Below are 21,261 nucleotides of genomic sequence, written 5' to 3'. Positions count from 1 at the left end.
GAAAAAAGGGCATGCTTCTCGAAAGAAGTGAGCATCATTGGGAGTCATTGGGAAGAACAAGAGGTCACCTCTACCCCCACTCACCCCGGGGAATTCAAGGAAATGAGCCTTGTGTAAAAGCTGCAGCTCTGGCCCCAGGCCCCTCAGGCCTCCCAGGCCTCCTGGCTTTGATGGACTTGTGAGCCCTGTCATCTGGTCCTCGTCCAGGCCCCTCCTTCCTCTCCTCTGGGCACAGACAAGGACCCCTGGAATCAGCCTTCCCAACTTGTTGCCATGATGGATCCCCCAGAAAGAAGGGACTGGAAGGAAACAGCTGCTCCCGCCCCTCTCGCCTCGTCTGTCTCTCTGCCCGATTCCTCAGTGCGGCGCCATAGACTCAGCGGAGTCTGTTTATTAGATGCTTTGGCAGACATACCCTCCACTGTTAGTGAGGTGCCTGCTGCAGCCTGGCTAGAAAGAACTGGCCAAAGATCAGGGGAGATGACAAGATGGTTTGTCTAGAACGCCCGCAGAAAATTAACTGAGATAGGTGAGCAGATCTTATAATTAAGAGAGAAGCTACACAAACCATTAGCCTTTGATGACCAGATGCACGTGTCTGGTACTTGGGCTTTGACCTGCTTACAAACACAAAAGCTGTATGATGACAAGTAGAAAATAATTTCCATGGAAATACAGGAGGAATTAAATGATTGGAGAAAGCTTCAGTGTTCATTGTTCATGGTTAGGCCCAGCTCACACAGTAAAGACGATCACTCCACCCAAATTTTATAGCCCTACGGCGTGGCTGCTCTGTTCTGCCACCTCTTTCTGGCTTTGCTCAGTCCCTTGGAGTGGCTCCTTCACCCCCTGGAGGGCCTGGCTCTGCCCTCTTGGGAGTGGCTGCAGGTACCCTGGATCTGCTCTGCGTCTGTTTTCCACGATGGTCGAGGGTTTGTGCCAACAGGCTCCTCCAGGTCCAGAGGCCGATGATAGATGGTGCTCATTTTTAAAACTTCTCAGATGCAGGGCCCGATGAGCATGCCCTTCAACCGGACTGTTTACCTCCGGGCAGCACTGGGTGGGGACCAAGGCGTCTACTTCAGACCGAGCCTTAGGACTTTTTGCTGTGTGGGGGCCTCTGAGAGCTCGGCTCGGGTGATTTCCAGTCCCCTCTGGGCCGGTGGGCTGCTGAGGGCTTGGGCGCCTGCCCTGGAAGGCCCTTTGGAGGAGATGGGCCTCTACTACCTCGTGGCCTTCCTCCGCCGAGGGCTTTGGCCCCTGTCATGGTCCCTCCTCCAGTCATGCCCTTCAGGGGTATTTCCAGTAGGTTTTGTTCAAGGTGGACAGCAGGGTGGCTCTGGGTATTTGAGAATGGGGGCCATCTGTGGGTTTGATTTCTTGGTCCTGTCTGCCCAGTACTATTTTCTCTCAAGTCTTAACATATTCTTGGTGACTTAGTATGGGAAAACCACATGAGATGGGTGAATTTGGGGCAGGGTGGGAGGGATAGAGCTTTGCCCTACTCCATACCTGGCCCACCTGGCTCACCTACTGTGTAGCAGGGATGACTGATTCAGGCACCTTTTGGCCTGCCCCAGTCTTCCAAAGAACATTCTCCCACTGTGTTAGGAGCCATCTCTTAATGTGAAGTGGGCATCAGAGCCATGCTTGACCTGATGTTCGCTCTGGCTTTCCTTTCCGGTGCTGAAAGGCCCCGAGAATGGCTTTCCCGGCACTTCAGAAAGGGTCCTGGTTACATTTCCCATTAGAAAGGGAAGCTAAGATGGTTTGAGGTCAGATTCCAGGAGGGAGGGAGTGGGGTTCAGTCAGCGCATGGTGCCTCTCTCACCACTTGGGGCGCCATCCATACCTTTCCATGATGCCTTCTCTTGTTTCTGGAGTGGCTGGCGTAGAGAGGACTGATGGGGGTCAGGGGATCTGGGGTTCTGTCTCGGCCCCCCCCCCATACTCTATTTGACCTTTGATTAGGTAAACCAATTAACATCTCTGACCTTCGATTGCACCATGTATGAGGAAGGGCATTCTAAGCTTGGAGTGTCCAGGCCAGGGAAAGACCTTGAACCCAGGTCCTAAGAGTCTGGGTTGAAGGGGTGTTTGAAGGACATCATGGAGCTGTCATCAAGTATTTTGAGGGCCTTCTGCTGAGCAGAGGCCATTCTCCCAGACAAGTTCTGCTTGGCCCCAGGGCAGAGAGGGGTCAGGAAGCACTTCCCAGTGAGGAGTGGGAAGTCTTGGGGAATCTTCAGGGGGAGCAGGAGAGCGTTCTTGGTCCGAGATGAAAGGCATTGAGGTGACCAGACCACGAGGCTGTTGAGGCCCCTTCTGGGCCTGTGGTTCCTGGTTTGTGGAAGCATTGGGAGCATCTGGGCCAATGCCAAGAGAAGGACTTGTCCGCCATGACACCTTCACCCTAGTGCTCAGATGATTTTAGAGTGAGGCTTGGGTGCCGCGCCCCCCCCCCCCCCGAATGACCTGATGGTTGTTTTAGCGCCTAGGTTGGGCTTCAGTTGGGGCTTGGGACCTTCTCATGCCATAAGGGAGGCACTGTGTCATGGCAGACAGCAGACAGACATCGCAGTCAGAGGAGGCACAAGGCTTAGGGTGTTTTGGGAGCATTGGAGGTTCTGAAGCCCTTTGTAGGTAGAGTTTTTGGACGATGTTTCTGAGGTGTGTGAGCCCTTCCCTCCCTCTCAGCCCTGCGCTTTGGCTCCAGGAGATACTTAATGAGTGGGTGGGATAACTGCAGTTGGGGCAGGCCCAGAGAGGGGAGTGAGCCATCCACAGCCATAGGACCCTAGGACCCGGCCTTCTCAGACCGTGAGGCCGAGACTCTCATGTAGTAGACATCTCTGAGGACAAGCCAGAGGAGATGAGGTGGTGGTGAAGAAGGGTCTACACTAGGCATCCTCCAGGCTAGAAGTATGGGAAAGCCGGGCAGAGTCACTGGCTTCAGTTTAAAGCTCTCCCCTACGGCTCCTGGCTGCTTTGTTTCAGCTCAGCTCAGGGGGGCTTGCGCCTCCTGCTGCCATCTCCATTCTGTTTCATGCTTCCTGCTCTCCTCCTCCCCTGGCATTCCGGGATCACCTGAATCCCTGTGTAGCACACTGTAGATGCTTCTTTGCCTCCCCACCTTCCAAGAAGGTGTGGGAGAAATGTTGAGTTTGAATTTGAATTAGGTTATTTTCGCTTCAGATGGAATGCATTTGCTTTCTGGAGAGTTTCTGGGTTATAGGTCCAGCCTGGCACATTTCCTGGGTTCTCCTACAGGAATCCCAGAGGGCTAGGCTGGGCAGCCAGAGCCGGGAATGGGCCATCTGGACCCTTGGGGCCTGAAGCACCCGGATCTCCTCTGCTCAGATGGTTCGTGGGCCCTGGGTTGGGCCTGAAGGATAAAGTGGTAGTCCCCTGCTGATCTGCAGCCTGGGGTCTCATTGAGCAGTCTGTGGAGAGGAGATGAGGCTCTCATATGCTGGGGCTGGTACCGTGCAAGGATTCCACCTTCCTCAGCCCTCCTGAAGCCCCAGCCCTGCTTCAGCTTTCCTGGTCTCCTCTAGATGCTCCTCATGGGGAGCCCTGGGGCTTGGCCAGTACCAGCGGGAATGACTGACTTACTTTCCTAATGGCCCGTGGGGAGGGAGGGACTGAAGGGGGGTTTGGGGCAGCTTGAGCAGGAGGGCAGACCATTGACTCATAATGCAGTCAGACCTGGCATGCTTGATGCCAGCGAAGGCCTATGCACACCACCTTCTCTTGGCATCTGCTTTGGAGGAGGGTGGCCCAAAGGTGATGACCTTTCCCTGGCCAGCCTCAGGCTGCACCTCCTGGCTGCCCTGCCCTCGCCCCCAGTCCTGGGGCTCTCAGGAAGGATCTCTCTTGTGGAAGAGCGGACTGAAGGCCCTGGGAGGTCCTGGGCTGTGGTGGGGGGCATGTAGAAGGCAGCCTTGGCCATGGAGGACCTGGGTTTAGATGGGAGCTTTAAGGCCTCTTCCTAGCTGGGGGAGCTCAGTTTCCCAATTCGGGAGAACCCTTTTGGCAGACACAAGCATATTGTTGTGCCCAGGGAGCTTGTGGAAATGATTATTTCTTTCCCGGTATCCACTGATTGCTCTGGAGCCCAGGGTCAGTCCAGTCTCCTCTGGGTTTGATTGTGTCATGGGGGTATGCAGATATCCCATCAGCATTTCCACTCAGGTCTCCAGTGGAAAGTTCAGTCTTTCCCTTCTATTGTAGTTATCATGAGGCGAAGCTTCCCCACCCATGGGGATTCACAGGATGGCGGGATGAGGCTAAGTGACTGGTACCTGGGGCCTCCTTTCCTCCCTGAGGCAGTGAGGGGTGTGCAGAGAAGAGTTCAAATCCAACCCCAGATACTTCCTAGCTGTGTGACAGTGAGCAAGGCCCGTCACCTCTGTTTGCTTCAGTTTCCTCACCTGTAAAATGGAGATAGTAATAGTGCCTGCCTCCCAGGAGGTGGTGATACTTATAAAAGGGCTCAGCATGGTGTCTGGCACATCACAGGTGTCTAAATGAATACTTCTTCCCTTCCCTTCTTTTCTCTTTCCCTCCCTCTCCACCCTAGCTGGTCCCTGTCTGGTGAGGTTGTGCCTAGGAGAAGGCCAGCGGGCTTGTCTCCTTGAGTGGGGCCAGCACCAGCTGGTGGAGAAATACATGAAGGTGAAAATCTGCTGGGGACGAGGTGTCTGACCAATCAGCAAATGTTGAGTAAGTGCTTACTACGTGCCAGGCATTGTGCTGAGCTCCAAGGATTGGTACCGGGTTTAGTGAAAAGAATACTGAGGCTGGGCTTGGACTGGAGTTGGACCCTTCTCTGACCCGCACTGGCTTATGTGACCCTCTGAGGTGTGCCCCCCTCCAGGAGCTCCCCTCCAAAGTCTGGGCCTCTGAGGTGCTCCCCCTGAGATCCTCTTCCCTCCAGGGGCTCCACTTCAAAGTCTGGGCCTCCGAGGTGCTTCCCCCTCTGAGGTGCTCCCCCCTCCAGGGGCTCCACTCCAAAGTCTGGGCCTCCGAGGTGCTTCCCCCTCCAGGGGCTCCACTCCAAAGCTTCCCTCCGAGGGATCTGTGCAGCCATGTCAGTGCTGAAGGGGAGTCGTGTGATTCTCAGTTGAGAAACCCAGTGATTAGAACCAGCCTTTCTCAGAGTAGCCCTGGCCACATTAACGGCTGTGTGAGCGGGGACCTTGGTAAGGAGGCCCTGAGCCTCCTCCTGTCCTAGGAGGGAGTCAGCCCCTCTGATGCATATCCCTGGACAATGCTGTGGCTCAGGTGCAGCTGTCTCTCTCTCTCTTTTTTTAAAATTAATTTATTTTGATTTATCAACAATCACTTCCATCTGCTTTTTAGTTTAAAATTTTTCTCCCCCTCCCTCCCCACCACCCTCCCCAAGATGGCACACAATCTAATATAGGCTCTACATATACATTCCTATTAAACATATTTTCACATTAGTGATATTGTAAGTAAGAATTAGAACCAATAGGAGGAACCACCAGAAAGAGGAAACAAAACAGAAGAGAAAAAAAGATAGCAATTCAACTTCCATAGTTCTTTCTCTGGATGTGGATAGCATTTTCTACCACGAGGCCTCTGGAGATGTCTTCGATCCTTGCATTGCTGGGAAGCGTTAAGTTTATCAATATTAGTCATTGCACAACGTGGCTGTTACCGTGTACAACATTCTCCTGGTTCTGCTCACTTCACTCAGCAGCAGACCATACAAGTCTTTTCAGGCTTTTCTGACATCTGCCTGCTCATCATTTCTTATAGCACAATAGCATTCCATTGCATTCATATACCACAACTTGCTCATCCATTTCCCAATTGATGGTCATCCTCTCCATTTCCAATTCTTTGCCACCACAAAAAGAGCTGCTATGAATATTTTTGTGCATGTGGGTCCTCTTCCCATTTGTATGATCTCTTTGGAATATAGCCCTAGAAGTGCTATTACTGGCTCAAAGGGTATGCACATTTTTATAGCCCTTTGGGTATAGTTCCAAATTGCTCTCCAGAATGTTTGGATCATTTCACAACTCCACCAACAATGCATTAGTGTTCCAATTTTCCCACATCTTCTCCAACATTTATCATTTTCCTGTTTTGTCATGTTGGCCAATCTAATAGGTGTGATGTGGTACCTCAGAGTTGTTTTGATTTGCATTTCTCTAATCAATAGTAAGTTAGAGCATTTTTTCATATGACTGTAGATGGCTTTAATTTCTTCATCTGAGAACTGCCTGTTCTTATCCTTTGACCATTTCTCAATTGGGGAATGACTTGTATTCTTATAGATTTGACTTAATTCTCTATATATTTTAGAAATGAGGCCCTTATCAGAGATATTGGTTGTAAAAATTCTTTCCCAGTTTTCTACCTTTCTTCTCATCTTAGTTGCATTGGCTTTGTTTGTGCAAAAACTTTGCAATTTAATGTAATCAAAGTTAGCCATTTTGCTTTTCGTAATGTTCCCTATCTCCTATTTGGTCATGAATTCTTCTGTTCTCCATAGATCTGATAGGTAAACTATTCCTTGCTCTCCCAGTTTGCTTACAGTATCAGCCTTTATATCTAAATCATGAACCCATTTTGATTTTATTCTGGCATATGGTGTGAGATTTTGGTCTATGCCTAGTTTCTGGCATACTCTTTTTCAGTTTTCCTAGTGGTTTTTTTCAAAGAGTGAGTTCTTATCCCAGAAGCTATAGTCATTGTCTACTGTGTCTTATGTACTTAACCTGTTCCACTGATCCACCACCCTATTTCTTAGCAGTTTTGATGATTGCTGCTTTATGATACAATTTAAGATCTGGAATGGCTGGGCCACCTTCCCCTGCATTTCTTTTCATTAGTTCCCTTGATATTCTGGACCTTTTGTTCTTCCAAATGAATCTTGTTATTATTTTTTCTAACTCTATAAAATAATTTTTGGTAGTTTGATTGGTATGGCACTGAAGAAGTAAATTAGCTTAGGTAGGATTGTCATTTTTATTATATTAGCTCGGCCTACCCATGAGCAACTGATGTTTTTCCAATTATTTAGATCTGACTTTATTCGTGTGAAAAGTGTTTTGTAATTGTGTTCATAGAGTTCCTGGGTTTGTTTCGGGAGGTAGACTCCTAAATATTTTATAATGTCTACAGTAAGTTTAAATGGGATTTCTCTTTCTATCTCTTGCTGTTGGGCTTTGTTGGTAATATATAGAAATGCTGATGATTTATGTGGGTTTATTTTATAGCCTGCAACTTTGCTAAAGTTGTTTATTATTTCAAGTAGTTTTTTACTTGATTCTCTAGGATTCTCTAAGTATTTCATTATGTCATCTGCAAAGAGTGATACTTTGTTTCTTCTTTGCCTGTCCTAATACCTTCAATTTCTTTTTCTTCTCTTATTGCTAAAGCTAACATTTCCAGTATGATATTGAACGACAGTAGTGCTGATGGACATCCTTGTTTCACCCCCGATCTTATTGGAAATGCTTCTAGCCTGTCCCCATTACATATAATGCTTGCTGAAGGTTTTAGATAGATGCTATTTATTATTTTAAGGAAGACTCCATTTATGCCTATGCTTTCTAGTGTTTTTAATAAGAATGGGTGTTATATTTTGTCAAAAGCTATTTCTGCATCTATTGAGATGATCATGTGGTTTCTGTTAGTTTTGGTGTTGATATGCTCAATTATGCTGATAGTTTTCCTAATATTGAACCAACCCTGCAATCCTGGTATAAATCCTACTGGTCATAGTGTATTATTCTTGTGGTAAGTTGCTATGATCTATTTGCTAATGTTTTATTGAAGATTTTTGCATCTATATTCATTAGAGAAATTGGTCTATAATTTTCTTTCTCTGTTTTGACTCTTCCTGGTTTAGGTATCAGCACCATATTTGTATCATAAAAAGAATTTGGTAGGACTCCTTCACCTGCTTTCTTTCCAAATAGTCTATGTAGTATTGGAATTAATTGTTCTTTAAATGTTTGATAGAATTCGCATGTAAATCCATGTGGTCCTGGAGATTTTTTCCTTGGGAGTTCATCAATGGCTTGTTCAATTTCTTTTTCTGAGATAGGGTTAGATATTTTACTTCCTCTTAATCTGGGCAATTTATATTTTTGCAACTGTGTATCCATTTCACTAAGATTCTCAAATTTCTTGGCATACAGTTGGGCAAGATAGTTCCTAATTATTGTTTTAATTTCCTCTTCTTTGGTGGTGGATTCACCTTTTTCATTCTTGATACTAGTAATTTTGTTGCAGTTGTCTCTTCACCAGGGGCTCCTTTGCTGGTTCTTCCCTGCACTGTCTGGGTGTCAGGGTAATGTGGAAGTTAATATCATTGAGCCCTGGAAGCACCGAGGCTGTCTTGCTTCCCTTCCCCTGCCCCCTCCCCCACCTTCGGCTTGCTGGGCATCCAGGTGTGCAGGACCAGAACCTGGAGGCCGTGACTCAGGAGCTCACTCTGACCCCGGGACCTGGAGCTCACTTGTCTGTGCTCTGCCCGGGAGCTGCTCTGGGTGCTCAGACCCAGGCTTAGTTTCTTTGTATCTCCACCTCATTTGCTAGGGAGGGGCTTCTCCTCTAAGTGCTTGGGATGCCCTTCTGATCTGGAGGGAAAGAGGCCTGAGCCCAAGCAGACTCTGCAGTGGGAGGGGGAGGGGCCTCTTTACTTAGGATGCTGTTCTCTGAGGTACTAGGCTCCCACCTAACTCTGCTGTTTCTGAAGTGTGCCTGTGCCACCATGGCCCGGGCGTGTCTGTGCCCTGCTCCCCCCCCCCTTCAACTAACTTAGTGATTAACTAAACTGAACTAAATGAGTGGTTCTGATTATAAATGTGCAGGGGTGGGGTAGGGCAACCAGGCGGCCTCTCTCTGGGCCCTTCTGGCTCCATGCCCTTTGGGTCCAACTATCACAAATGGTTAACTTCGCACCCCAGGGCACTGTGAGCTTCAGACAGATCTCCCTTCCGGAAGGCGTTGCTCAGAGTGGGGCCTGAGAACTCCAGGGGGCCGCCACTGTCTTCCTCAGGCTCCTGTCTATGGAGAGAGGCTGGGTTGGGGCCCTCCCGGGTCTCTCCAGCTCAGATTCCTGATGGGCCTGTGCACAGAACCTTGGATTAGGCATTAGTCCACAGCTTGGCTCTCCTCCTCCTGGCCCTGTGGCAGTGGACAAGGCCTTTGTCTGCCCTGCACTGCGGCTTCTTCCTTTTAAAAATGAGCCAGGCCTCTGGAAGCAGAGCTGTGTAATTGCCCTCCTGAGGGTCTTGGGCGGCCCACGTAATGCCCATTTCTTCAAGCATAAAATGAAGGGTCAGGACTCAGTGATTGAGCTCCAAGCTACCCTGCACAGCAGGTTCAGCGGGGCCTGTGGATATCAGAGCTGGGAGAAACCTTAGCAGGTGTCTTAGTTTATTTCAACAAATAAGCTGAAGCCCGGAGTCAAAGTGACTTTTCCAGGTGACCAAGCTGTGGCTTATGCCTGCTGACGTTCCTAGTGACAGTGGCCCTTCATTTCCATCAAACACCTGTGTGACCTTGGATAAGTCTCTTAACTTCCTGGGCCTCATTTTCTCGCGTGTGAAATGACAGGGTGGACTAGGTGGCTTCTGAGGTCCGTTATTGTTGTAGACCAGTCTTCCTGTGATCTGCAGACATGTTCCCTGGGCTCCTGGGGCTCTTCCTCCTTCATCACCTACCCCAGTATCCAGCACCCTCCTGAGGCCTTGCGATGCCCCAACAAGAGGGTGTGCTTAGGGAGGGGACTGGCCCCCTGCCACACATCCATCCCTTCTTTCTCCTCCCATGGCACAAATATCTACCCATGGAGATGTTGATTTAAGCATTGGGCAAGCTGCAGTGGGGATCTGAATTAAGACGCCGCCGTCGCAGATACACAACTTTGTTTACTGGAGTCTGTGGGCAGATCCCAGAGCTTTGTGTAAGGAGCAGAGGAGGCCAAGTGAGTTGGGAACACCCAGACAGGAGCTCTCAGAGTGCTGCTTTCTGCTCACCTTGGTAATCACTGGAAGCACAGTAGTGGTGATGGTGACATCTCCTTGGTGGAGACAGTCAGGACGCTGGACTGTATGCTGGACCATATGTTGGCAGCCAGCTGGCAGGATCTGCTCAGGGTTTGCAGGCTAGGCTGGGTGCCCGTGAGAGCAGGACCCCTTCCCCTGCTGTCTACGAGGAAAAGGTTTGGGGCAAGAGATTCCAGAGGGTGGTAGCTCACAAGACGCCTCCTGAGCTGGGAGAAGGAGAGGAAGACAGAGCCAGAGGAAAGCCTACGTTTCTTCTTGGAGATTGTCAGCCTCAGGAAGGGTAAACTGATGATGTCTCACTAAGAGATCGAGCTGAAGCCCTCTCACCATCTGCTTCGTTAGATCTAATTTCTATATTTATCTTTGATTCTTTATTTAGCAACTTTTAAAATTGTTTTCAAGTTGTCATATCAGTTTTGATTGGGAAAGGAATTTGAAATTTCTTTGTGTGTATATGTGAGTGTGTGTATGGCAACAGATAAGAAGAGTTGTGTGTGTATGTATGTGTGTGAGGGTGCATATGTGTGTGTGTGGCAAGAAAAGAGCTCTGTGTATGTGGGTGTATGTGAGTGTGTGTAAACAGAAATGAGAAAATAGCTCTGTGTGTGTGTGTGTGTGTGTTGCTTTTCCTTTGAAGACCTTCCCACCCTCTGGGTGTCACAGTTTGTTATCCCCATGGCAACCCTCTGGCCAAAGGGACAGAAATAGATTTCAGTGGAAACTTGGCCTGAGAAAAGACCCTTTGTGGTGGGATTTCCAACTCCAGGGATCCAGAAGAAATGGCCTCTGGCTGGTTAGTGTAGATGGGGGAGGGCTGGGGACTGACTGCCAGGGCCTCTTTCCCCTGGGGACACGGCTCATAGGGCACAGGTCACGGCTCATAGGGCACAGGTCACATTTAGTGGAGAAGCACCCTCCAATGGTCCTCCAAGGTCGGTCCTGCTGTTTTTTGGTATCTTAGGGATGTCAGCCTTTACCGCAGCTTGTGGAGTACGACCAGGACTGTAACCACAACGAACTTGGAGTTCCTTCCTGGGTGCAACAGTCATGAAAGCTCATTGGATCTGAGGGGTCATGAGACCTCCTTCTCACAGGAGTGTGGGGATTCTCCCCATTTCCAGATAAGGAAGCCTGAGACACCGGGCCTGCCCACAGTCTCTCAGCTCCAGTCTGGTTCCCACTAAGGCCCACTGACTCTGGCCCTCAAACTGAATGAGTCCCCAAGGTGGCCGGCCAGTGTTTGAGCAGCTTTTCTTTGATCAGAATGAGTAACAAGGAATCCTTTCCACTCCCCCCTGTAGCTCTGTCTATAGAATAAATATATGGCTCATGTATTGTGGTGTCTGGTCAGGCTGGTCGAGCTGTCCAACCCTTCTCAGAATCCTGCTGTCATATAATTGAAGCAAATGGTAAATTGTGTTTAGAAGCGGTAAGTGTTTTCCCTGCGGGCTCCCAGGCCCCCGGAAGTCAGTCCATAGACTGGGGGTGGCAAGTTAGGAGCCCCTGGGCTGGGGGGGGGGTTTACAGCCATGGTTGGCTAAGGAGATGGGAGCCCTGAGCAGGTTGTGCCCCTCCCCAGGGCCCTGCGTGCCCCCCCCCCCCAGCCTGGGAAACCATCATAAACCGTGTGTCCTCAGCCTCAAGGCTGAGGGAGGCTGGGGAGGCCACTCTCCGGAACCCTGGAGAGATCTGGAGAGATCTCTTCGCTGTGGGCAGGAGCAGAGGCTGAGTTCTCTTGATAGTGGATGTGGCGAGATGAATACAAAGTCTCTAGAACAGATTGTTCCAGACGTTGCTTGGGGAGAGAGCTTTGGCTGAGGCTCCTGGGCTGGAGGAGAGGGAGCAGCCGCCTCAGCCGCTGCCTGGGGCGGCACAGAGCCGGGGAGGGTGTGGGGGAGGCACGGCTCCATCTCTGCCTTGTCTGGAAGCAAGCGGGGGGGGGGGGGGGGGGGGGGGGACGCCAGAGGGATGGGCTTCCAGGAGGGAGGCTGCCAGACTGGGCCGCCACGATTTGCCTTTTGAGTACATACGGAAAGTGTTCTCAAAGGGAGAAGATGGTGTTCCATAGCCTGCCAGGTGGCTTAGTGGCCACGACGCTGAACCTGGACTCAGGAAGACCTGAGTTTGAATGTGGACTCATTCACTTAATAGCTTGTGACCCTGGGCAAGTCACCAAATCTGCCTGCCTCAGTTTCCTCAACTGTAAAATGAGGATAATAATAGGACCTGCCTTGTAAGGTTGTTGATAGTAGTTGTAAAGTGCTCAGCACAGTGTCAGGCACATAGTAGGTGCTATAGAAATGCTTCTTCCCTTCCCCTCCTCTGTCCTTGTCTGTGACTGTCCCACAGCCCGAGGCCCTATCCTTCACAACATTACTTTCATTTAAAAATAGCACCAACAGCAAAGAGAACAGTGAGCAGAAATTGTCTCCTGTAGGTGCGCCTCCTCCCCATATGGCAGGAAGTCGGCTTGTCAGCAGGCAGAGGAAATGCTCCACAGAGCTTGGGAGCGCTGGACAGTTCAGCCAGTGTTCCTGTCCGGGCTTCAGCTGCTTCCGTCTGGCTTTCTTAGAATTACAGAAAGGACATGGCTGAGAGACAGACAGAGAGAGCCAGAGACAGACAGACAGACAGACAGACACGCAGAAATACGTCTCAAAATCAGTCCCTGGACAGAAATGGCTCCATACTCTGGAGCTGGGGAAGCCCTTTCCGTGGCCCCCAGCCTCATTTCTCCAAGGCTGTTTAAGTTAGTATAAGAATGTACAGTTTCAGCAAAGATTTAGGAGCTTGGCCAGCGCCAGTTCAATCCAGCAAACATTGGTTAAGCTCCTACTGGGTGCCATAACTAGGCTAGGTAATGGCAGACAGTCCCTGCCAATCCTAAATGAGTGCCCCCAACTCCAGCCCCTAACCCTAAATTTTTCCCTTATCCATAAATCTGATAAACTATATGCAATGCTCTCTTCATTTGCTTGTGGTATCACCCTTTATATGTGAATCATGTACTTATTTTGACCTTATCTTGGTATATGGTGTGAGATGTTGGTCTGTACTTAGTTTCTGCCATAATGTTTCCAGTTTTCTCAGCAGTTTTTGTCAGATAATGAGTTTTCCGTCTAAAATCTTGGGTCTTTGGGTTTATCATGTACTAGATTATTATGGTCATTTACTATAATGTAATTTGTACTTAATTTATTCTGGTGATCTACCACTCTGTTTCTTGCCCAGTACCAGATTGTTTGGATAATTACTGCTTTATAATGCAGTTTGAGCTCTGGTAGGGCCGCCTTCATTTGCTTGTTTTTTATTGATTCCCTCAATATCCCTGAGCTTTTGTTCTTCCAGATGAATTTTGTTACTATTTTTTTCTAGCTCTATAAAATAATGTTTTGATAGTTTGATTGGTGTGGCGCTGAATAAGTACATTAACTTAGGTAGAATTGTCCTTTGTGTTGTATTGGCTCAGCCCACCCATGAGCCATTGATATTTCTCTAGTTGTTTAGACCTGACTTTATATGTGTGAAAACTTTTGTAATTGTGTTCATAGAATTCCTGGTCTTGTCTTGGCAGGGAGACTCCCAAGTAATTTACATTATCCATTGTTACTTTAAATGGGATTTTTCATTCTGTCTCTTGCTGCTGAGTTTTATTGGTAGTATATAGAAATGCTGGTATTTATGTGGATTTATTTTATATCCTGTAACTTTGCTAAAGTTGTTAATAATTTCAAATAGTTTTTTTGGTTGATTCTCTAGGATTTTCTGAGTATAACATCATATCATCTGCAAAGAGTGATAGTTTTGTTTCCTCATAGCCTATTCTAATTCCTTTAATTCCTTTTTCTTCTCTTAATGCTGAAGCTAACATTTCTAGTACATTATGAAATAATAAAGGTGATAATGGGTATCCTTGCTTCATCCCTGATTGTATTGGGAAGGCTTCTAGCTTCCCCTACCACAGATGATGTCTGCTGATGGTTTGAGATGAGTATTACTTATCATTTGAAGATAAACTCCATTTATTCTTATGCTTCGCTAGTGTTTTCAATAGGAATGGGTGCTCTGTTTTGTCAAAAGGCTTTTTCTGCATCTATTGGGATAATCATATGATTTCTTTTGGTTTTGTTATTGATATGGTCAATTATGCTGATAGGTTTCCTAATATTGAAGAAGCCCTGCTTTCCTGGTAGAAATCATTGTGATATATTGCTGTAATCTCCTTGCTAGTATTTTACTTAAACTTTTTGCATCAATATTCATTAGGAAAATTGGTCTACAGTTTTCTTTCTCTGTTTTGGTTCTTCTTGGTTTGGGTATCAGCACCATATTTGTGTTGCAAAAGGAATTTGGTGGGACTCTTTTACTTGTTTTCCCAAATAGTTTATATAGTATTGGGATTAATTGTTCTTTAAGTGTTTGATATAATTAATTTGTGAATCCATCAGATCTTGAGGATTTTTTCTTAGGAAGTGGATTGATGGCTTTAAAAATTTTTTTTTCTAAGATTTTATTTCTTTTTGTTAATCTGGGTAATTTATATTTTTATAGATGTCATTCATTTCATTTAGATTTTCAGATTTATTGGCATATAATTGAGCAAAATATCTCCTAATTGTTGCTTTTAATTTCCTCTTCATTGGTGAATTCACCCCTTTCATTTTTGATATGAGTAATTTGGTTTTCTTCTTTCCTTTTTTAAATAAAAAATAGCCATCTATTTTATTGTTTTCCCCACCATAAAACCAGTTCTAGCTTTATTTCTTTATATTTCTTTATTTATTTATTACTTCAGTGGTTTTCTTACTTTCAGTTTTATTAATCTCTCCTTTGATTTTCAGGATTTCTAATTTGGTGTTTAGTTGGGGATTTTTAATTTGTTGTTTTTCTGTTTTTTTTTTTTTTAGTGGCATACCCAATTCACTGATCTGCTTTTTCTCTGTTTTATTGATGTAAGCAATTGGAGATATAAATATTCTCCTATGTACTGCTTTGGCTGCGTCCTGTAACTTTTGGTATGTTATCTTATTGTTATATTTTTTAAACTAAAATTATTGTTTCTATGATTTGTTCTTTGACCTACTTTTTTAAAGATTAGATTGTTTAATTTCCAATTAATTTTTAATATCTTTCCATTATCCATTATTGAATGTAATTTTGTGTTGCATCATGATCTGGAAAGGATGCATTTACTGTTTCTGCTTTTCTGCATTTGGTTGTGAGGTTTTTATGTCCCAATCCATAGTTAGTTTTTGTGTAGGTGCCATGTACTAGAAAAAGGTATATTCCTTTCCATTCCCATTCAGTTTTCTCCGGAGATCTATCATATCTAACTTTTCCAGAATTTTGTTCACCTCTTCAACTTTCTTCTTGTTTATTTTTTGGTTAGATTTATTTAGTTCTGGGGCAGCTAGGTGGCGCAGTGGATAGAGCACCAGCCCTGGATTCGGGTGGACCTGAATTCAAATGTGACCTCAGACACATAACACTTACTATCTGTGTGACCCTGGGCAAGTCACTTAGCCCCACTGCCTAAGCAAAAAAAATAAAAAAAGAAAAGAAAAAAAAAGAAAAAAAGGATTTATTTAGTTCTGAGAGGGGAAAGTTGAGTCTCCCACTAGTATACTTTTATTATCTATTTCCTCTTGTAACTCATTCAACTTCAAAAATTTAGATGCTATACCATTTGGTGCATATGTGTTTAGTATTGCTATAACTTCATTGTCTATGGTATCTTTCAGCAAGATATAGTTTCCTTCTTTATCTCGTTTAATTTGATCTATTTTTGCTTTTTCTTTGTCTGAGATCATGATTGCTACCTCTGCTTTTTTTTTCCCCCTTCTGCTGAAGTGTAATAGATTTTGCTCCATCCCCTTACCTTTACCCTGTGTGTATCTCTGTTGCAAAAACAACATATTGTAGGATTCTAGTTTTTAATCTATTATGCTATGCAGTTCCATTTTATGTGTGAGTTCATCCCACTCACATTTATAGTTGTGATAGCTGTGTATTTCCCTCCATGCTATTTTTCGCTTATCCCTCCCTCTCTCTTATCTCCCACCCTTTTCTTCCTCACAAATGTTTTGCTTCTGATCACCACCTTCCCCAATATATCCTCCCTTTTTTCAGCCCCTCCTCTACCTTCTATTATCCCCATTCCTTTTTATTTCCTTGTAGGGTAAGATAGATTTCTGTATACAACTGAGTGTGTATGTTATTCCCTCTTTGAGCCAATTTTTCTTCTACTTCTCCATTTTGCTTTTTAAAATCCTTTTTAAGCTCTTCCGGGAATTCTTTTTGGGCCTGAGACCAAATTACATTTTTCTTTGAGGCTTCACATGTAGCCATTTTCACACTATTGTCTTCTAAGTTTATGCCTTGATCCTATCACCACAGTAACTTTCTATAGTCAAGCTCTTCCCCCCCCCCCCATTTTTCCTGACTTTTTTGTGACTTGGTGTTTTTATGTGAGAGTTGGGCTCTGGTCCTGTGCTGTCCCAGGCTTTTTGTGCTGGGGCTCTGGATCTCACTGCTAGCTTTCGCTGGGCTTCAGGGCTTAGCTGCTTGCTTTCTCTGGATGAGAGGCTTCCCTTCTGGCTTGTACTGGTGGGATGGGGCCTCCCCTGGGTGTGGGATTTAGCTGCTGGCCTGCTCTAGGGGTGGGGTCCTGCTGCTGAGTTGCCATGGAAACAGGGTCTTTCTTCTGGTAAGTCCCAGGGGCAGGGTGTTGCTTCTTGGCCAGCCCCAGGGCAGGGCTTCAGTGCTGGTCAGCAATACTGGTCAGAAATGGGGTCAAGGCCTGGATGGTGGCTTGTGCTGGGGGTGGGGTCACTGGGGTAGGGCCCTGTTGAGCTGAAGGGACTGCTCAGTGCCTAGGGGGCTGCTGGTTTGCAGGAGGGCAGGGCCTCATTGGTGGATTGCTGCAGGCCAGGAGCCTTGCTGCAGGCCCCCTGCTGGGAGGCTGGCTGCTGCTTCTGCTCTAGGACCTGGTTTCCCTCTCACTCCAGTGAGACAGACCTTTCCTGGAGCTAGTCAGATGCTTCCCTGCTCCTAGATCAGTTCTCAGGTGGTTTTCTAGGTGTTTGGAGGGGAATTTGGGAGGGCTTCAGAGGACTCCTTCCTCACTCTGCATCTTGGGCCTTTTCTTAAGAAAAGCTCTTTAAGTACCTCCATCCCTGGGGCAGGGAGGGGGGTGCAGTGCCTGGGAGGTGGTTCAGGGGTAGACAAATTATCCCCAACTACTCTTTGTCTCTTTATCTTTCTTTTGGGTTCCTTGCTAGCAGGGATGACCCCAGTGGGGGAAGGTGGGTAGGGTGTATGATATATTTGGAAACGAAGTGATGTAAATGCAAAAGTCAGCAATAATTAAAGAAACAAAACCCAACAGGTGCTGTGCCTCTGGGAAGTATCATGGAAGCCCGGTTATCTCCAGTTACCCTGTGTGACTGCTTCTCGTCCTCACACTTCCCTTCCTTCCTCCCTTCCCACCCAGGTTTTCATCATTTGCCAATACCAAGAAAGTCAGGCTTAGGGGCTGACTGAACATTTTGAGTTGGCAGCTGTAATGACTGTTTTTAACTTTTGATTAACGTTTAACTCCTGAAGTTTACTGTATTTTGTGCTGAGAGCAGGCAGCCCTGCCAGTGCCAGATGTGGAGAAGGGCTACCTGCACCCCCAGGGCCCAGGCTGAGGCCTCCTGGAGAATAGGGCCAGGAGAGGGATGGGTCCTGGGGGCAAAGAGAGGGAGGGCTTTCCAAGCTCCCCTTCCCACTTCCCCTCCCATTTCAGGGACAATCTCCTTCATCCCAGAGTTCTCTTGACCAGTGGATTGAGGATTCTCCTTTCTCTTGACGTCAAGGGCTGAACCCTCCAACCACCTGTGAGGGTACTGTGGGCGGGGTACTCTGTGAGGTGGAACCTTGGCTTGGTCATTTGTAGTAAGAGAAGCTTGTCCTTCCCGGGGCTGTGGGGCTGCCCTGCCATGACTGTTGTCCCAGGTGGGCAAGGTAATCTTGACATGAGCACCGGGCAAGCCTGAGAATAGTGTGGGGCAGAGCGGCTGTGGCACTTCCCTCTCTCTCCCTTCTGTCCCCCACACTTTCCTTGGCTCTGGTCGTTGAAGGCAAGGGGGATCGCTGCCCAGCACGCCCGGTTGGGTAGATGAGAACCGAGAACACTGTCACATTGGTTTTAAGCAGGTGTCAGCTTGCCCAGAGCAGGGCTTTCTGGTTCCCACTGGCTCTGACTAGTTGAACTGCTTCTAAATGGTCCCCCCTGGTTCCAGGCTCTCCAGAGCTGCTTTGCCCAGGCCATACTGATTGGTTCTGACATCCTCCTGCCTGGAGAGCCAGCCAGACCCTGAGTGGTCCCTCAATGGCAGCTGTGTGCCCATCCGTGGATGGATGGCAGAGGAGTGAAGGCCCAGAGATGGTTGAAGCCGGTCCTTGCACCTAGAGCAACCTCTTGTCCTGAGTCATGGTGGTGGTGGCTGCTGCTTCAGGACCGAGAAGGCTGCTTCTTCCTGGGGCTGCTTAATGAGTTTCTGCCCAGCTCCTGCCCAGCCTTTCCAAAACCGGCCCCCATCTCCTAACACCTGGCGGAGAAGGACAGACCCTTTTAAAACCATTGCTCATGTTCTTCTGCCTGCTCTACTTATGAAGGTCCTGGTGGCCAGATCGAGCCGGGTGGTCCAGTGGACAGAGAATGGCGGCTTGTGGTCGGGGGACCCCGCCTGCAGCATGTACCAAGGTGGCATTGTATGAGGCATCTAGGGGGCGCCAGAGGGCATAGAGCGCTGGGCTCAGAGCTGTATGAGGCCACCGGGGGCACCAGAGAGCACAGAGCACAGGCCTGTGGTTGGAAGAGTGAGCTCAAACCCAGCGTGGCTTTACCAGCGTGGCTTTAACAAAGCGGAGCCTCAGCTTCTTCCTCTGTCAGATCCCTCCAGGGGTCCTCAGAGTGCCTGGACGCAGGGGATTTTGTTCTTCTCGGGCTGCTATCTCATTGCCCCTGCTGGCTACTGTAATCTACAGGAATCAGTCAGTGGGCCAACATGCATTTCTTCAGGGCTTTTGTGGGCCAAGAAGGTCTGGGTCTGGTGCTGGGGTTACAAAGACAGGAATTAAGCAACCTCTGCCCTCAAGGCTCTTACACTCTATCAGAGTCGATAATGTGTGGCTGTGGAGGGATATGAGGTCTGAGGTGATTGGCATCAGGAAAGGTCTCCTGTAGGTGGCACCTGAGCTGAGCTTTCAGTCCAAGAGGCAGGGGGAGGAGGGAGAGGGGAGGGGGGAGAGCATTCCAGGTGGGGGGCACAGCTTGTGCAAAGGCGTGGAGATAGGATTTGCAGTTGAGGAACAGCAAGAAGTCAGGCCTGGAGAACTCTGTTTTCTGGGCTCTGTATCTCCCCTAGAACCCAGGAAGATGCCTTGCCCCCAGCCAGCACTTAGCTGTTAACCCTAGAGGCAGGACAGGCCACTTTGGAGCAGCTAATTGTTGGGCAGTTCTTCTGTGTCCAGCCTCAGTTTCCCTCTCTCTTTTTTTTTTTTTGGCTAGGCAGTGAGGTTAAGTGACTTACCCAGGGTCACATAGCTAGTAAGTGTTAAAATATGTCTGAGGCCAGGTTTGAACTCAGGTCCTCCTGAATCCAGGGCCGGTGCTCTATCCACTGTGCCACCTAGCGGCCCCTCAGTTTCCCTCTTCAACCCCAACCCCTCCCCCGTGGCAGGGCCTAGGTCTGAGGCCAAGTCAGACAAATCTGAATCTTCATTCTCTTGCTGGATCTTCTTGACCTTCTCAGAGGCAGTGCTTGCCTGTTCTGTAGCCTGTGACCCTATCCTTGGCCTGGTTGTGGCTGCGATCCTCTGGACATGTGGTCAGGTTGTTGGCTGGGAGGTGTGCGTGCAGAGTACTGCGCTCCTGCCGCCTCAGCCCAATTTTGCATTAGCTGTGGTGGCTGCCGGGTAACACTGTGGGTGTAGCAAGATGCCCCCAAAGGTCCAGCCAGCTCCCATGGCTCTGCTGTGCTCAGAGGAGAGCAGAGGCTCCCAGGAAGCAGGCCGCAGGGGACAGGAGGTGTTTTCCATCTATGCTGATGAGGGCCTGCCCTCCCTGTCCTGGGCCTCTTTGTCCTCTCCTCATCCTGCACCGCCATGTTCTGCGCCTCCTTGTTCCTTCCTTATCCTTCCCCACTCCTGTCCACAGTACCAGGGACCATCCCAAGTTGGGGGACAAAAACAAAGGTATAGCATCCGTTCCTGGCCACGTGGCTTTCTAACAAAAAGCCCTCTAGTCAGGTCATGGATTGTGGGAGAGCCGAGAAAGACCATGTGTTAGGGCTGGGGAGACCTCCAAGCCCTTGTCTGGGGACTCGTGACCTAGAGGGTCAATGGGGAGCAGGCAGGACACGCCCTCCTGCCTTCCTGAGTGGCGTGTCCCTTATCGGGGTGGAGGTAGGGCCCTGTGGGTGCATGGGAGGCAGGTTCTGGGAGCTCTCTGTTCCCTCCCCTAGCGTCTGTAGACCCTATGACCTGCGTTCATCCTGCCTTCTGGTGAGATGCTGCTTGGGTCTGACTGCTTCTTTCTTTTTGCTTTCCAGCCAGACAACTTACAGAAGAACTGGCTTCGCGAATTTTACCAGGTAAGCAGACATCTCCTGGTTCATCCTCCACCCTCTGGGGTAGGGGTTGTTGTATTCTTCACTCTTGCCTGCCTGGCGCTTAAAGACTTGTTTAATTGAGACAGTTGGGGGTTAAGTGACTTGCCCAGAGTCACACAGCTAGGAAGTATTATGTGTCTGAGGCCAGATTTGAACTCAGGTCCTCCTGACTCCAGGGCCAGTGCTCCATCCACCACACCACCTAGGTGGCCCTTGCTTAATGACTTCTTGTGGGTGATTTGGTTTGGCTATTCGCCAAGGGATGGGCACCGCTTTGTTTCCCATTCTTGGCTGTGACAGAATCCCAGTATGAGTATTTATTTTCAGGTATGTTTGCCCCCTTTTTATTTTCCTGTCTTTGAGCTAATTGGGGCAAATGCCCAGTTTGGTAAATCAAGGGAGACTAAGGGGACATTTCAGCCCCTTTTTTGTGCAATCCTAAATGATGCCCTGACCAGCAGGGTGTGAGTGGCCTTGGTAGCCCCAGCCCCACCCCCTCCATGGGGCACTCTCATTTGGTGTCACCTCCCCTAACTCCTCAGGTG

At 48.2% G+C, this 21,261-nt stretch overlaps 1 protein-coding gene across 4 annotated transcripts in view; it reads left to right on the top strand.

Annotated features, from left to right (window-relative positions):
• The window catches only part of INPP5A (inositol polyphosphate-5-phosphatase A), a 250,977-nt gene that overhangs the window by 47,158 nt on the left and 182,558 nt on the right, over nucleotides 1-21,261 (top strand). For 2 of the 4 annotated variants that reach the window (XM_078150677.1, XM_078150678.1), the window contains exon 2: nucleotides 20,657-20,698. The exons of 1 other annotated variant lie outside the window; for it this stretch is intronic. In XM_078150677.1, the coding sequence (XP_078006803.1) occupies nucleotides 20,657-20,698 (42 nt within the window). Of the gene's footprint in view, nucleotides 1-14,983; nucleotides 15,074-20,656; nucleotides 20,699-21,261 lie in introns of those variants that run through there. One more of the 4 variants, XM_020973103.2, reaches the window with a different exon arrangement.

Source organism: Phascolarctos cinereus, unplaced genomic scaffold (assembly GCF_003287225.1).
Source record: "Phascolarctos cinereus isolate Bilbo 61053 unplaced genomic scaffold, phaCin_HiC Scaffold_3;HRSCAF=262, whole genome shotgun sequence".
In the NCBI taxonomy this organism is placed as follows: Eukaryota; Metazoa; Chordata; class Mammalia; order Diprotodontia; family Phascolarctidae; genus Phascolarctos; species Phascolarctos cinereus.
This window is presented reverse-complemented; position numbering and strand designations above follow the sequence as displayed.